Source organism: Lepus europaeus, chromosome 2 (assembly GCF_033115175.1).
Source record: "Lepus europaeus isolate LE1 chromosome 2, mLepTim1.pri, whole genome shotgun sequence".
NCBI lineage: Eukaryota > Metazoa > Chordata > Mammalia > Lagomorpha > Leporidae > Lepus > Lepus europaeus.
The window spans coordinates 83,644,343-83,660,874 of record NC_084828.1 but is presented as its reverse complement, the minus strand read 5'-3'; the positions used below and the strand labels follow the sequence as shown (position 1 = coordinate 83,660,874).

The 16,532-nt window shown below is 40.1% G+C and overlaps 1 protein-coding gene across 13 annotated transcripts in view; it reads left to right on the top strand.

Moving 5' to 3' along the window:
* Positions 1-16,532, top strand: part of DLG1 (discs large MAGUK scaffold protein 1) — a 243,260-nt gene that overhangs the window by 119,403 nt on the left and 107,325 nt on the right. For 9 of the 13 annotated variants that reach the window (XM_062209736.1, XM_062209726.1, XM_062209746.1 and 6 more), the window contains exon 6: positions 6,724-6,822. The exons of the other annotated variants lie outside the window; for them this stretch is intronic. In XM_062209736.1, coding sequence (XP_062065720.1) covers positions 6,724-6,822 — 99 coding nt within the window. The remainder of the gene's footprint in view (positions 1-6,723; positions 6,823-16,532) is intronic. 13 annotated transcript variants of the gene reach the window in all.

Below are 16,532 nucleotides of genomic sequence, written 5' to 3'. Positions count from 1 at the left end.
TTCCCGGGCCATAGCAGAGAGCTGGCCTGGAAGAGGGGCAACCAGGATAGAATCCGGTGCCCCAACTGGGACTAGAACCCCGTGTGCTGGTGCCGCAAGGCAGAGGATTAGCCTGTTAAGCCACGGCGCCGGCCAGGAATTACTCCATTTTGTAAAATAAATTTTCACATGTTTATTCCACAGAAAGAGGTAAAAGTTTCACTCAGCAGCAGGAGGATCTTTTAACATGTATTGCCATTTTTTGAATGAGTTATTTCTATGATAGTTGCCAAATGATAAATTTGCAATTCTATCATTCCTTCTATATTTTTAGTTGCCATTCTGTTGAAAGGAAATGTTTTCTCTCCTATTTATTTATATCAGAATAGACTCCTATATTCCAGTTTAATCAGTGTTTTATACCACTATCATCATTATTTGAGTCTCAGATGGTACAAATCTGCCTAGTGGCAGCCCTTCAAGCTGACTTCGTCCTTGGTCATTTTCCTCATCATTCTTCAAGCACTTCACTTCCTGGCACAGTGAGATGTCTGCACTCATTACACAGGTTGAGCTGCCATTTCTCCAAGGACTTTTTTTTTAATTGAATACTGAGTATTTATTAGTTTGGATGCAGGTGCTATATATATTCATTCTGATGAGTGTTAACTGTTTCTAATTCCTTTTCATGGGCAGAACTAGGGAACAAATGTACATACACACACGTGCTTCTATATTTCTGTATCTGTATATATCCAAGTACATTGAAAACCATGTGTTCACAACAGTACCTCCAATTCCATATCCAACACCATAGGTCTCATGCTGATTTTCTCCCTTTCCCTATTTTAAGAGGGGCTTCAAAATGTTTATGGAAAATTTACACTATTTTTTAATCCCATCTTTCCATGAATCTTTTAAAACCTCCTTGTGTAATTCCTTTTTTCCAACTCAAGGATCTTTGGATCTTTGCTCCCATTTGCCTTTATATATGTGTATATTTATTACATCAAAATCCCTCTTACATAAGTAAGTCCCCATCATCATTGCCATCCTAGACATATTCCCACTGTTAAATTTCCAACAAATCTTTTACTCCAAGGTCCCCAAGTCTTCATTCCATACTGCTGCTGCCACATAACCTGCCTTTCACTTAGGTTCCAACAGCATATACCAGGCTGCTGTCACGGCTCTGCCCATACAGATACCCTCCTCATGATGCTTCTTTCCCTCTACTCCCTATGTACCGATGTTCTCTTCACCCTGCTTGAGGTTCAACAGTATACAGCAAGACACCAGCTTAAGTTTCAACACCGTACACTTTGCTGTTCAAGAGATTGTCACCCATACCAAAGTTATGGCAATATTTTACCATACTATTTTTTAAAAACTTTATTTTGTTTACTTTTATAAATTATGTAGGCATACCATCTGAAATTTATTTTATGTGTGATGTGAGGAAGAGAGCAATTTTCATGTAATTTTCCATAAGTCCATCCAGTAGAACCAGCAATAAATCTTTCAAAGCATGCTTTTCTCATACTTTTTCGTAAATCAGAGAGCCACAACCTATTGGTTACCATTTAAGTTACTGATTTTTTGTTTTTAAGATTTATTTATTTATTTGAAAGGCAGAGTTAGAGGAGAGGGATCCGTTGGTTCACTTCCCCAAATGGCTGCAACAGCCAAGGCTGGGCCAGACTGAAGCCCAGGGCAAGGAGCTTCTTCCAGGTCTCCCACAGTGTGTGTAGGGAAGCTAGTACTTGGACTATCTTCTGCTGCTTTCCCAGGCACATTAACAGTGACCTGGATCAGAAGTAGAAGAGCCAGCACCCATATGGGATACTGGCACCATAGGAGGTGGCTTTACCTGATATGCCACAGTGCTGGCCTCTGAGTTACTAATTTTAGATTCATATTGTGAGTTTATTTTTTTCTGTAGGAATGGTGATTGGATCTCCCAGCCAGACCTACAAAGGCTTTATTCATAGTGTGTTTTTTATAGTGTGGTAAAATATACATAACAGAAAATTTCCTATTTCAACCAGTTTTAAGTATATGTTTCAGTGACATTTAAGTATATTCACAATGTTATGCAACTGTCACCACTTTCCTCCAGAACTTTTTTATCCTAGGAAGGAAAGAGATAAAAGGGAAAAAAATTAAAATCTGGTGACTTAAAATCTCCTTCTACAGGAAATAAGAAATCCTGGTAACAGGAATCCCAACAAGTCTTTTCCTAATGCTCTGCAGCTTAGATAACCTTCATTTTGAAGCTGATTCTCAGTGGTAAAATAAGAGTTGAATCAAAGTCCTAGCTTTTTCAACTCTAATGTTTTTATAACATAATTGAGATTTGTAGTGTTTTAAAATGTTAATGTGAAACACATTTTCAGTTTATTTTCTAAAAAATGTGGTGGTAAGAGATCAATAGATTTTCCATCTCTCATTCTGCATTTATGTATTTAAATTATGTATTCATTGAGGCAAGCATTTGGCACAGTGGTTAAGACACCATCTGGGACTCCTGCATCCTGTATCTGAGTACCTGAGTTAGTATCCCAGCTCTACTTCCAATTCCAGATTCCTACTCAGACACACCCTGGGAGACAGCAAATGATGGCTAAGGTCTTGGGTGTTGCCAACCACAGGAAAACCTGGATAGATTTGCTGGTCCCTGGCTGTTGCAGGCTGATCTCTCTCCCTCTCCCCGCCCCTCAATCCCTCACCCTCTGCCTTTCCCTCCCCTCTTTGTCTCGGTTCTCCTCCTTCCCCCATTTTTTCCCACGACCACCTAGTCTTTCAAATAAGTCAAAATTAATAATTTTTAAAGAGTAAAGAAAAACACTTTTAAAAATAGCTATAATGATTTAAATGTTACTTTATATTTGTCATTGACAATTGCAAAAGTAGAATTCAAATAAATAAGCAGTAGAAAAGCCATTCATAATCCTTTCACCACAATTTAACTTTTCAGACATTTCTTTACATTGTTTTACCTGAATTTTTTCTTCCCTCTTTTACTTCCTTTTATTTTATAAGCATTATTCCACATGACTTAAACTATTCTTACTGCTAATTTTTTTTTAAAAATTGTTGATGTGTTTTTTGAGATGCAGTGAGACAGGCAAACAGAGTGGGTTCCCAACCATTGGGTCACTCTCCAAATGCCCTAGTGGCTAGGGGTGAGTTGGGGCCAGTGCCACAGCCAGGAGCTGGGAATTTAATTCAGGTCTCCCACATGAGTGTCTGGAACCAATCACTTGGGTCATCACCACTGCCTCTCAGTGTCTACATTAGCAAGATGCTGGAATTAGGAGAGAGATGGGTCTCAAACCCAGGCATTCCATTATGAAATACAGACATCCCAACTGGCCTCTTAATCACTAGGCCAAACACTTGCCCCACAGATCATTATCATTGCTCTATAGTATTTAATCTTACATGACTTTCATTACTTAGCCATTCTGTCACTCTTGAATAGTTGCTTATTCTACAATTCTCCAAATCTAAACAACGTTCAAGAGGATACCTTAACAGTATTAAAATATTTACTTTTTGAATTATTCCCTTCAGATAGATTTGCAGAATTACAAAGTCAAAGATTTGAGATAATTTAAAGCTGTAAACATTTACAGTAAATTGTTTTTCCTAAAGTTTGTATGAATTTGTATCTCCTACAGCCGTGTGAGGGGACCTGTTGCCATGCAGTTAGAAAAGCAGAAATGTGCCGGCGCCGCGGCTCACTAGGCTAATCCTCCGCCTTGCGGCGCCGGCACACCGGGTTCTAGTCCCGGTTGGGGCACCGATCCTGTCCCGGTTGCCCCTCTTCCAGGCCAGCTCTCTGCTGTGGCTAGGGAGTGCAGTGGAGGATGGCCCAAGTCCTTGGGTCCTGCACCCCATGGGAGACCAGGATAAGCACCTGGCTCCTGCCATCGGAACAGCGCGGTGCGCCGGCCGCAGCGCGCTACCGCGGCGGCCATTGGAGGGTGAACCAACGGCAAAGGAAGACCTTTCTCTCTGTCTCTCTCTCTCTCTCACTGTCCACTCTGCCTGTCAAAAAAAAAAAAAAAAGAAAAGCAGAAATGTGGTTTTGGGGGAGAGGAGGGTTAAATTTATACACAAAACTTACATTTAGGTGAGATTAAACAATACTTGGCCATTTGTATCTAATTTCACTTCATGTTTTTGAGGTTTATCCGTCTTCCAGCTGGTATCAGAATTGCAATCTTTTTGAAGGCTAAATAATATTCATCATGTGTGTATTTGGTTTATCCATTTACCTATTTGTTTCCACCTTTTGGTTGTTGTGAACAATGCTGTAATGAACATTGACATAGCTGAGTTGTTGTTTTTTTTTTTAATCAATTTTTTAGGGTATATATGAGGAAGTCTTCAAAAAATTTGATGGTAAATGCACATTATGAACAAACTTTACATGTATTTAAAAAGCTTTTTGTACCATAATAAGTGTACTTCACAAGTACCCTTGCAAACCTGGGAGTAAAACCATACTGGGTCATGTGGTAATTCTTTTGTTTAGGTTTTTGAGGAACCACCAGAGTATTTTCCACAGAAGCTGTACATTTTACATTCTTACCAGCACTGTACAAGAGTTTGGTTTCTTCACATCCTTGCCACCACTTTTTACTCTGTTGTTTTGTTAAATTTTCCTAAAAAGTATGAAATGATATCTCATTTATTTGGGTTGTACTTTTCTAATGATTAATGATTTGAATCTCTACCCCCTGCCTCCTCCTGTCTCTCCTTTTATTTTGTGGGGTAAGGGGGTACAGAAAGAGAGCACAGCTGATCACACTGATTGACTCCCCAAATGCCTACAATGGATAGCCCTGGGCCAGGCTGAAGTCAGGAGCCAAGATTTCCTCACAGATCGCTCATGTGGGTAGCAGAGACCCAACAAATTGAGCCAAAAACCTGCTGCTTCTCAGCGTGTACATTGTCAGGAAGCTTCATTGGTAGCAGAGCTGGGACTCAAATGCAGGCACCCTGATATGGGATGCAGACATCCCAGCCAGCAGCTTAACCACCAGGCCACACACCTAGCCTTTGAGCGTCTTGGACACCTTCTCACAGAGATGTCTATTAAAGTTCATCAGATGTTTGATTTATGAATGTTTCCTCTCATTCTGTAGGTTTTCTTCTCAGCTTTCTTGATATGCCCTTTGATGCACCAAAGGTTTTAATTCTTAGGCTAAACAATTTATTTTTGTCTTTTGTCACTTACAGGTTTGGTATCATATCTAAGAATCCAGTTCCTAATCCAAGGTTATGGGAGTCTTACTGTGCATTTATTTCCTTCAAAGAGTTTTATGGCTTTAGATCTTTAATTTAGGTTGTTGATCCATTTTTAAGTTAATTTTTACATATAATGTAAGGTATAGGAATACAGCTTTATTCTTTTGCATGTAGATAGTTGTTTCAGTGCCACTGTTGAAGACATTCTGTATCTTTTTTTTATGATTTATTTAATTTGAAGTCAGAGTTACAGAGAGGCAGAGGTGGGGGGAGGGGGAGTGGGCAGAGAGAGAGTTTTCCATCCAGTAGTTAACTCCCCAGTTGGTGGCAACAGCTGGAGCTGCACTGATCCAAAGCCAGGAGCTTCTTCTGGGTCTCCCATGTGGGTGCAGGGGCCCAAGTACTTGAACCATCTTCCAGGCCATAGCAGAGAGTTGGATCGGAAGTGGAGCAGCTGACTAGAACCAGCATCCATATGGGATGCCAGCACTGCAGATGGTGGCTTTACCCGCTACACCATAGCACTGGCCCTGACACTCCATACCTTTTTAACGAAGTTTGGTTGACTAATTTGGTAGGCAAAATGGTCATTATTATAATTTTATTTTGTATTTATCAGTGAGACTAAGCATAGTTTCAAGTTTAGCAATTTGTTCTTACTTTTACAAGCTTCTGCTGTTGCACTTTGTCCTCTTTTGATATTAGTGTTTCTTATTTATGTGTCATTTGTGCAGCAAATATTTATGAATCAATCCAGCTTTTAGAAATTGGGTGATGTTACAAAGCACTTGTTCTGTGTTCTTAAAATAATTAAATCAAGTGAAATAGAATAACTGAACAAATGTCAAAACCTCTTAGTTTAAATTGTTTTACTAGAGTTCTCTATATACTTTTGTTTGTTGTATATGCCAGAATATGTCTGACACATGATAGAAAGTTATTGAATTTTATTTGAATTAATGATGGTACAGGCTGGTTTGGGCAAGGTATTATTCTTGATAGTAGGAGTTATTAACACAGATTGTTTAAAACTACTATAAGTTCAATTTTGAAGTACTTTGAGCCTTTGTGGATTTATAAATCCTCATTGTCTGCTGAAGGGCTCTTAATATTACTTTTCTGGTTTTGAATGCAAATAAGTTAGTCATATACATATTCTGAATGCTAGGAAAATATTATGTTCTATAAACAAGTGTTACCTACTAGGAGAGAAATAGTATGATTGATTATATTTTCTTATTTTCACTTAAACATCCAAGGAATACTCAATCATTTTAACTACAGAATCATTAAAATTATTGGTGATGGTATTGTTATTTCTGAAGTAATTTCTAGAGTGCATTTTCTCATTACTTAAAGTATTATTTTAATATTGTACTTGTTTCATAGTCATTTCTAAAAATTATAATTTATAACAACTTTCTGTTATATGTTTTCCTTTTATTTTGGTGTCTTTCCTGATTTTTTGTCATTGATGATTTTTAGCCAACAGAAGCTGTTCCTCCCTCTTCTCCCACTGTCCCTGTGATCCCTGTCCTGCCAGTCCCTGCTGAGAATACTGTCATCCTACCCACCACACCACAGGTTTTTATTGGTTTCTTTTTTTTCTTCATAAGTATTTCGTTTGTGTTTAATGTTTTGTTTGTGTTGTTTTAAACTGTTTTGACTACCTTTTGTTTGATTTGGTGATTTATTTTGAGCTTCAGGTGGTATTTTGGGGGAATTAAATATTTGGGATTTAACATAAAATGGTCTCAGCATTTGCCATTTTATTTGGTTGTCTTTAAAATAGGACACATTCTGAACTTATTCATGCTCAGCCTCCTCCTATGTGCTGTCATGCTTTTGTACCTGTAAATCTGTTTAAAACAGAATTAAATTGTTTTTATTTTAGAACACTATATTTTCTTTTTTTTTTTTTTTTTTTTGACAGGCAGAGTGGACAGTGAGAGAGAGAGAGACAGAGAGAAAGGTCTTCCTTTTGCCGTTGGTTCACTCTCCAATGGCCGCCACGGTAGCGCGCTGCGGCCGGTGCACCGCGCTGTTCCGATGGCAGGAGCCAGGTGCTTCTCCTGGTCTCCCATGGGGTGCAGGGCCCAAGGACTTGGGCCATCCTCCACTGCACTCCCTGGCCACAGCAGAGAGCTGGCCTGGAAGAGGGGCAACCGGGACAGGATCGGTGCCCCGACCGGGACTAGAACCCGGTGTGCCGGCGCCGCAAGGCGGAGGATTAGCCTGTTGAGCCACGGCGCCGGCCAGAACACTATATTTTCTAAAGATAATAAAAGTCATTGTACTTCTGATCTTGTACTGAATGTATCGTATCCTATACTATGTTTCTCAGTATATATGTATCTTCTTTGGAAATGTTTATCCTCTGTCCTTAGTTAGATAACATACTTCACAATTGTTAATTTAAAATAATAACCCATATGTCTTCAAATGTACGAGAACTCTCTGTGCTATGTTTGCAACTTTTCTGTAAATCTAAACCTTCTCAAATGTGTATTTTTCAAAGTTATGAGTAAAGGTATTCAAATGTCGAGGATCTGATCATTTTTAGTTCTCAGAGCCTGACTACTTCCAAGGGATGGCTTATTGCACATTAACTGCCCTTGCAGCAAGTTACTGAGAAGGAACATAACGGTACTGTTAAGTATAATAATCTTTTTTTAAAAGATTTATTTATTTATTTGAAAGAGTTACACGCAGAGAGAAGGAGAAGCAGAGAGAGATCCTCCATCCGCTGGTTCACTCTCCAATTGGCTGCAATGGCCGGAGCTGTGCCAATCAAAGCCAGGAGCTTCTTCTGGGTCTCCCATGCAGGTGCAGGGGCCCCGGAACTTGGGCCATCTTCCACTGCTTTCCCAGGCCACAGCAGAGACCTGTATCAGAAGTGGAGCAGCCAGAACTTGAACCAGTGCCTATATGGGATGCCGGAACTGCAGGTGGCGGCTTTACCCGCTACACCACAGCACTGGCCCCAACTATAATAATCATAATCTTTAGCATGAAAGATCCAAGTCTCATTTAAAGTGTAAATAATTGTATCCATAAATATTTTTGTTCTTACTAATCTGTCACATAAAACAAGGTAAACGTAGTTTCAAGATAGGCCCTCTGAGGAGAAAAAAATGAGAGATAAACTTTCATTACTCATATTCAGTATCTCCCCTCTTGTGAAAATTTAAAATCCATAGCATCATCTGTACAAAATAGGATTTTAAGAGAAATTATAAGAGAGTAGTTCAGTCTGATTATAATATTTCAGTCTTGCTCTAATAAGACTAAATTTTAGTAATATTAGTACTTCTATATAATCTTTGAATCTTTGTGAAAATTATTAAAACTAAATTATTATAGAACCACCAAGAACCAAATAGATAAATCCAGATTAATAATCTCTCCATATTGCAGAGAAGAAATTGAATTTATAAATAAAATACAATTCTGAGGGAGCAGTCTAAAGATTATTGTATCATAATACTGTTAACATCTTTCAAAATATCTATGGTTTAAAAATACCATTTTTTTAAGATTTTTTTTTTTTTTTTTTTTTGACAGGCAGAGTGGACAGTGAGAGAGAGAGAGAGACAGAGAGAAAGGTCTTCCTTTGCCGTTGGTTCACCCTCCAATGGCCGCCGCGGTAGCGCGCTGCGGCCGGCGCACCGCGCTGTTCCGATGGCAGGAGCCAGGTGCTTATCCTGGTCTCCCATGGGGTGCAGAGCCCAAACACTTGGGCCATCCTCCACTGCACTCCCTGGCCACAGCAGAGAGCTGGCCTGGAAGAGGGGCAACCGGGACAGGATCGGTGCCCCGACCGGGACTAGAACCCGGTGTGCCGGCGCCGCAAGGCAGAGGATTAGCCTGTTGAGCCACGGCGCCGGCCAAGATTTATTTTTTTAAAAAATTTATTTATTTAATAGGTAGAGTTATAGACAATGAGAGAGAAAGACAAAGAGAAAGGTTTCCTTCCATTGGTTCACTCCCTAAATGGCCACCACAGCCAGCACTATACCGATCTGAAGCCAGGAGCCAGGTGCTTCTTCCTGGTCTCCCTTATGGGTACAGGGGCCCAAGCACTTGGGCCATCCTCCACTGCCCTTCCGGGCCATAGCAGAGAGCTGGCCTGGAAGGGGAGCAACCAGGACTAGAACCCAGCGCCCATATGGGATGCCTGCACCGCAGGCAGAGGATTAACCAAGTGAGCCACGGCGCCGGCCCCAAGATTTATTTCTTTATTTAAAAGTCAGAGTTACACAGAAAGAGAAGCAAAGGCAGAGAGAGGGAGAGAGCGGTCTTCCATCCGCTGGTTCACTCCCTGAATTGGCTGCAAAGATCCACTACTTTAAATGTAGATACATCAGGATATAATAGAAGATGCAAGATTTAGATTCTAATCCTGCCTCTGTTACTTGTATTAATTACCTACCCTATTCGGTTTTTAATTTTTTTTTTAATATTTATTTATTTATTTGGAAGGCACAGAGAGAGAGAGATATCTTCCATCTGTTGGTTCACTCCCCAAATGGCCACAACAGCTGGAGCTGGGCCGATCTGAAGCCGGGAGCCTGGACCTTCTTTCGGGTCACCCCTGTGGGTGCAGGGGCCCAAGGACTTGGGCCATCTTCTACTGCTTTCCCAGGCCATAGGAGAGGGCTGGATCAGAAGAACAGCTGGATCTCAAACTGGGACACATATGGTATGCCAGCACTGCAGATGGTGGCCTTACCCACTACTACACAGTGCTGGCACCTCTACCCTATTAGTTTTAAACCTTGTTCATCTGTTAAAATGATAGGTAGCACTACCTTGACTACTCCAAAATTAATTTGAGAGTTGGGCAGTTTAGACCGACAGAAGGAATGAATGATCATATTATCTTTCATTATATGTAGAACATTTATACTTTAGAGTTCTCTTACATTGATCATATCACCTGAACCTAATGAAAGCCCTCTGCACAAAAGAATTGTTATGCTTAGTATATGGAGTGGTAGACAAATCATTTGCTGCTTAAAGCTGCAGAAAGAGCATGGAATTTATACTCAGACCTGACCCTACCTCTTCCTAGCCTTACCCATTTCTAGTTGTGTGATGGTGAGAAAATAACTGAACTTTTCAAAGCCATAGTTTTTCCACATAGGAACTGAGCACATAGTAGGTGAGTAGCAGATGTTAATTCTTCCTGTTAGAGATGAAACCACATAATTTCTCTGGCACTTCTATGTTCAGAAACACAAAGTAATAATTTTTAGTACATTAATCTCTTTATGTAGAAGACAAAATGTGGAATTCAAAGCCAAAGTTATCGGAATAGCAGCCTTGAGGCTAATAATTGATTTCACTTATTTACTAAATCAGACTTTATTATCTTAGGTTAAGATCTAGCTCTTTGGCTAACTTTACAAAACAATTTTTAAAATATGTTTTTCTCTTATGTAGAAAGCCAAAAGTGGATTTGCACACTATCATTGCACTACGGGCTGAGCATCCCTAGTCCAAAATTCCAAAACCCAAAACATGAGAATTTACAATGATACCACGAGTGCAAAATTCCACGCCATGGAGCTTTTATTTAAAAAATTACTTAAAATATTATGTAAAATTATATTCATAGGAGCAGACAGCCTAGCAACAAATACTTCAGCATCCAACATCAGAGTATCTGGGTTTGATTCCCAGCTCTAGCTCCTGACTCAGCTTCCTGACAATGCAGAACCTGGCAGACATGTGATGACTCAAGTAATTGGGTTCCTGTCATCCATATGAAAGACCTGGGTTGCATTCCTGGCTCCCACCTCCAGCCCTGGTCCAGCCCCTGCCATTGCAGGTGTTTCAGGAGTGAACCAGTGGATGGGTGCTCACTCTGTTTAGCCTAAAAACATAATTTAAAAACTACCTTCATGCTGTGTGTATGAGGTACGTGAAACATAAATTAATTTTGTGTTTAGACATGGGTCCCATCCTCAAAATATCTCATTGTATATAAGCAAATACTCTCAAATTTTAAAAAATCTGAAATTTGAAATACTTGTGGTCCCAAGGATTTCAGATAAGAGATACTCAGCCTGTACTATCTTTTATAATTATCTATTAATTTACCATTACTGAAACCTTTAATTCTTTATATGGGTTTGAGTTACTTTCTGTTGTCCTTTCATTTTAATTTGTAAGACTGCTAGTATCACTCCTTCCAAGGCAGATCTAACGGTAATGAAATCCCTTAACCTCTGTTCTTCTAGAAATGTCATAATTTCATCCTCATATTTCTTTTTTGAGATATTTTTATTTATTTATTTGAAAGGCAGAGAGAGAGAAATCTTCCTCTACTGGTTCAATCCCTAAATGCCATAACAGCTGAGGTTGGGCCAGGCCAAGGCCAGGAGCCTGAAACTCCATACAGGTCTCACATAGGTGGTGGGGACCCAAGTATTTGGGCCATTATCTGCATCCTTCCCAGACTTGTTAGAAAGAAGCTGGATTGGAAATGAAGTAGACAGAATTCAAATCAGCATTTCAATATCAGATGCAATGGTACCAAGTAATATCTCAGTGTGCCATAGTACCCACTCCTCTTCCTCACTTTTGACTGTTTTGCCAGATACAAGATTCTTACCTGATATATTTTTTTTTTCTTTTGGCACTTTGAATATATCCACCTTACTGCCTTCTAGCTTCAGATGTTTCTAGTGAGAAATTTAATAATTTTTTTAAAAGATGTATTTATTTGTTTGAAAGGCAGAGGTAGAGAGAGAGAGAGGTCTTCCGTATACTGGTTCACTCCCTAGATGGCTGCAACGGCTAGAACTGCGCCAATCCGAAGCCAGGAGTCAGCAGTTTCCTCCAGGTCTCCTACATGGGCACAGGGGCCCAAGGACTTGGGCCATTTCTACTGCTTTCCCAGGCCATAGCTGAAAGTTGGATCAGAAGTGGAACAGCCGGGAGTTGAACCAGCACCCTTATGGGATGCCATCACTGCAGGCAGTGGCCCTACCTGCTACACCACAAGAAATCTTGCCAGCCCCAAGAAATCTGCTAGTAGTCTTATTGAGAATCCCTGATAGGTTGTAAGTCACTTCTCTTGCTGCTTTCAAAAATACCCCTTTGTTTTTGGCCTTAGACAGTTTTATCATGTGTCTCAGTGTGAGTCTCTTTGGCTTCATCCAACTTGAAGTTCCTTGAGCTTCTTGGATGTTTTTATCCATACCTTTCATCAAAATTTGAGAGATTTGGGCCATTATCTCTCCACATATCCTCTGCCCCTTTCTGTAACAGCAAACCATAATAACAGCATGTTGAATCTTGCCCCTGTGCAGACCACCTACCAACCCAGGTGGCACCACCATAAAGTGTATCACGAGCCTTCCTAGTAGGGTCAGAAATACTAGCAAAACTCCTTGAGGGGCTAACTCCTAAAGTATATGAAAGCAATGTAACACAGGCTTCTAGTCCAGTTCCTCTTTGATTTTTCAATATATAAAATCATTCCCCTTCTGCAACCCTGGCATACAAATCTTGCTACATCATAGGACCAGACCTATGTCCACCTTAATCTGGAATCCTGAATTTATTTCCCTAATGAACTGTATTTTGCCTGTTCAGATCTGCCTTCCAGTCCCTCCAGTGGTGTTTTTCATTTTAGTTGTTGTATTTTATAAATTTTTTTGAAAACTGTATTTGAATCCAAAAATCAGATTCTCCCTGTTCTCCAGGATTTTCTTTTCTATTATTATTTTGTTTTTCTGATTGTTGTAAGCTACTGAGGATCAGCCTGATATTTAAACTCAGGGTCTTCTTACGGGGAGCCTATGTTTTCTCCCTGCACATGCACAGTGACTTTCTAAATTTCCCTGTGTATTTATAGTTGCTTTTTTAAAAAAAAAAGATTTATTTATTTGAAAGGCAGAGTTATGGAGAGGCAGAGAGAGAGAGAGAGAGAGGTCATCCATCTGCTGTTCCACTCCCCAAATGGCCACAATAGCCAGAGCTGAGCCGATCTGAAGCCAGGAGCCAGGAGCTTCTTCCAGGTCTCCCACATGGGTGCAGGGGCCCAAGAACCTGGACCATCTTCTACTGCTTTCCCAGGCCAGAGCAGAGAGCTGGATCGGAAGTGCAGCAGCCGGGACTCAAACTGGCACCCATATGGGATGCTGGCTCTGCAACACCAGCCCCTGTAGTTGCTTTTTAACATCATGGCCTTCAATGTCTAACTTCCAAATGGTGAAAAAGAAAAATGAATAGAAGGAAACAGGCCCATTTGAAAGGCAGTTCAGCCAAAGCAAAAGGAGATGTAAAATGGCCATGTGTCTGTACCTCTGTGATCAGAACCAGTATTAGATTATGGATCTGCAGTATTTGGAGGATAGAATCTTTTTTGCCTACCTTGACTCTTGCAAGCTATGGGTAAGATGTGTCGTGAGCATTGCACAACTGTATGCCACAGAACTGAGGGAAGGGGGTGCATAGTTGCCATTGTGCTGAAGCTAAAAATGATGAAAATTCATCATAATTTACTGTCCAAGCCTTCACTTGAAAGTTGCAAGCCTTCATTTGACTCCAGAATTCTCTAGTATTACCTCAGACAGAATCTGCCCATGCAGTTGTCCAGGTGGAGAGACAGAATCCATTCCATTAGTTTCTATAATCATTAGAACATTCTGCAATCCCCTCTGTGATAGCATTTAACTTTTTTTTAAAAATGATTTTATTTATTTGAGAGGTAGAGTTACAGACAGAGAGAGAGACAGAAAAGTCTTCCTTCCGTTGGTTCACTCCCCAAATGGCTGCAACAGCCAGAGCTGTGCCAATCCTAAGCCAGGAGCCAGGAGCTTCTTCCTGGTCTCCCATGTGGGTACAGGGACCCAGGGACTTGGGCCATCTTCTACTGCTTTCCTGGGCCACAGCATACAGCTGGATTGGAAGAAGAGCATCTGGGAGTAGAACTGGTGCCCATATAAGATGCCGGCACCTCAGGCAGAGGATTAACCTACTGCACCATAGTGCCGGCCCTAGCATTTAACTTTATATGCAGTGTGTCTAAGATTAGAATGTGAGTTGTGTTTTCTGGGGTTTGTAAGTTCTACATTTGAAAAAAATACATGTTTATGATTTAATAATGGAGAGAGGGACATTAAACAAGGGACATGAAATGTTAATAAATGCTTATAAGGAAAAACACAAGCACATCGAAAGCATTTTCTGAGCTGTTCATTTTAGCCTATTTTTAAATAACTGGATATTAATAATATTTTAACATGTTTTGCAACTGTTATATCCTCTGGAATTTTATAAGGATGCTAAAGTCTGCTGTTGCAACAATCATTACAAGATCTTTTGCTAATGAAATAGAATAGTAAAAGTTAGATAAGAAAAGTTTCTTAAGTGCTATTATTGATGCTTGGGTCAAATTGCTCTTTCACTACCTCTTTCAATCGGTTCGAAAATTGTAGAACTTCATTATTGTCCAAATTGAAACGTACATAATGTTATATATTACTGGTAAATAATAATAGAGCATTTATATGGTTTCCTGAGGTTTACAATAGATGTTTCCTTTCTAGTACTTCTTGGGGCCTCCTGCTGTCCTCCAGGGTAAAGGCAGGTGTTACTGGGTCTTCACAAAGGGAGAAAATTAGTTCCAGTAGTAGTTCTGATTTACCTATATTCAGGTGTCACTAAATGGTAGATACCTTGTGAGGTAGAAAAACCTGGCACCCCATGTCTTGAGATACACTGTCACTTGAAAGAGTTGCAGAAGAGGGTTTTTTGTTTTTTGTTTTTCTTTTTTTATTTGAAATAGCTTTTACACAGATTTGCCTCAAATCTTCTTGTTGGTTTTCTAAGCAAAGTTGATAATTCCGTATTACCTGTTGCACTACCCACCATCTTCACTAAGGATCCTAGGGTCTTAAATTGGCCAGATGAGCTTTCACTCTTCACTTCACCTACCTAAAAGTACTATTTTTTGTAGCCATATATTCTACATCTCATCCTTCTAAAGCAGCCTGTTCTTTAGCTTTGCTGCTAGAACACTTGTAGGTTTGATGCTGGAATATTGTTTGTTTCTGAGTTACACACCCACTAACCCCATTCAAATTGTGCTACCTAGTTCACTCCCATTCCCACATCCACCAAATTGGAGTGCTATGGAGTACTAGTTTATTACATACTATTTCTGTGTTATGTAATATTAGAAAATAGTCGCGTTGGACACTGTGGCATAGTGGGCTGAGCCTCCACCAGCAGTGCCAGAATCCCATATGGGTGCTGGTTCTGGTCCCGCTGCTTCTCTTCCAGTCCACCTCTGCTATGGCCTGGGAAAGCAGTGGAAGATGGCCCAGGTGCTTGGGCCCTTGCACCCACATGGGTGACCTGGAGGAAGCTCTTGGCTCCTGGCCTCATATCGATCCAGCTCCAGCCATTGCAGCTATTTGCAGAGTGACCCAGCAAATGGAAGACCTTTCTCTCTGACGCCACCTCTCTTTGTCTGTAACTCTCTCTCTCAAATAATTAAATAAAATCATATATATATATATATATATATATATATATATATATATATATCTCAAGTTTGTAGAAAAGGAAATGATTTATTCCAACACAGGCATTTTAATTTGCTACCTTGTAACACAGTCTTAGATATTTGTATCATATTTTCGGTGGCTAAACTGGAGGCAATTATATCATGCCTCTTGAACTTCATTTCTGTGGATTTTTACTTTGGACCATTCTTTGTGATATGTATTCTTCAAATTGCTAGATTTTCTTACCACCCTGATACTAGTTTTGATTGAAATTGTGGATTCCTGATGTGAGTACTGTGTGTGTGTGTGTGTGTGTTTTCAAGTCCTTTTATTTCCATAGTTTCTTTTCAGGTATGATCATTCACTCAATTTTGAGATATAGCTACAAAAATCATTACTGTATGTATATTCTTTGTATATTGTGTTCTTTTTTATTTTAAAGATTTATTTATTTGAATGGCAGAGTTACAGAGAGGGAGAGGCAGAGGCAGTGTGAGAGATCTTCTATTTGCTGGTTCACTCTCCAGACCAGTCTAGCTTCTTCCAGGTCTTCTTCCAGGAGCTTCTTCCAGGTCTCCTGCATGGGTGCAGGGGCCCAAGGACTTGAGCTGTCTTCTACTGATTTCCCACGTGCATTTGCTGGTAGCTGTAATGGAAGTGGAGCAGCCAGGACTTGAACCAATGCCCATATGGGGTGCTGGCACTGCACTTTACCCGCTACACCACAGCACCATCCTCTGTTGTGTTTATTCTTAGAATGAATTCTCA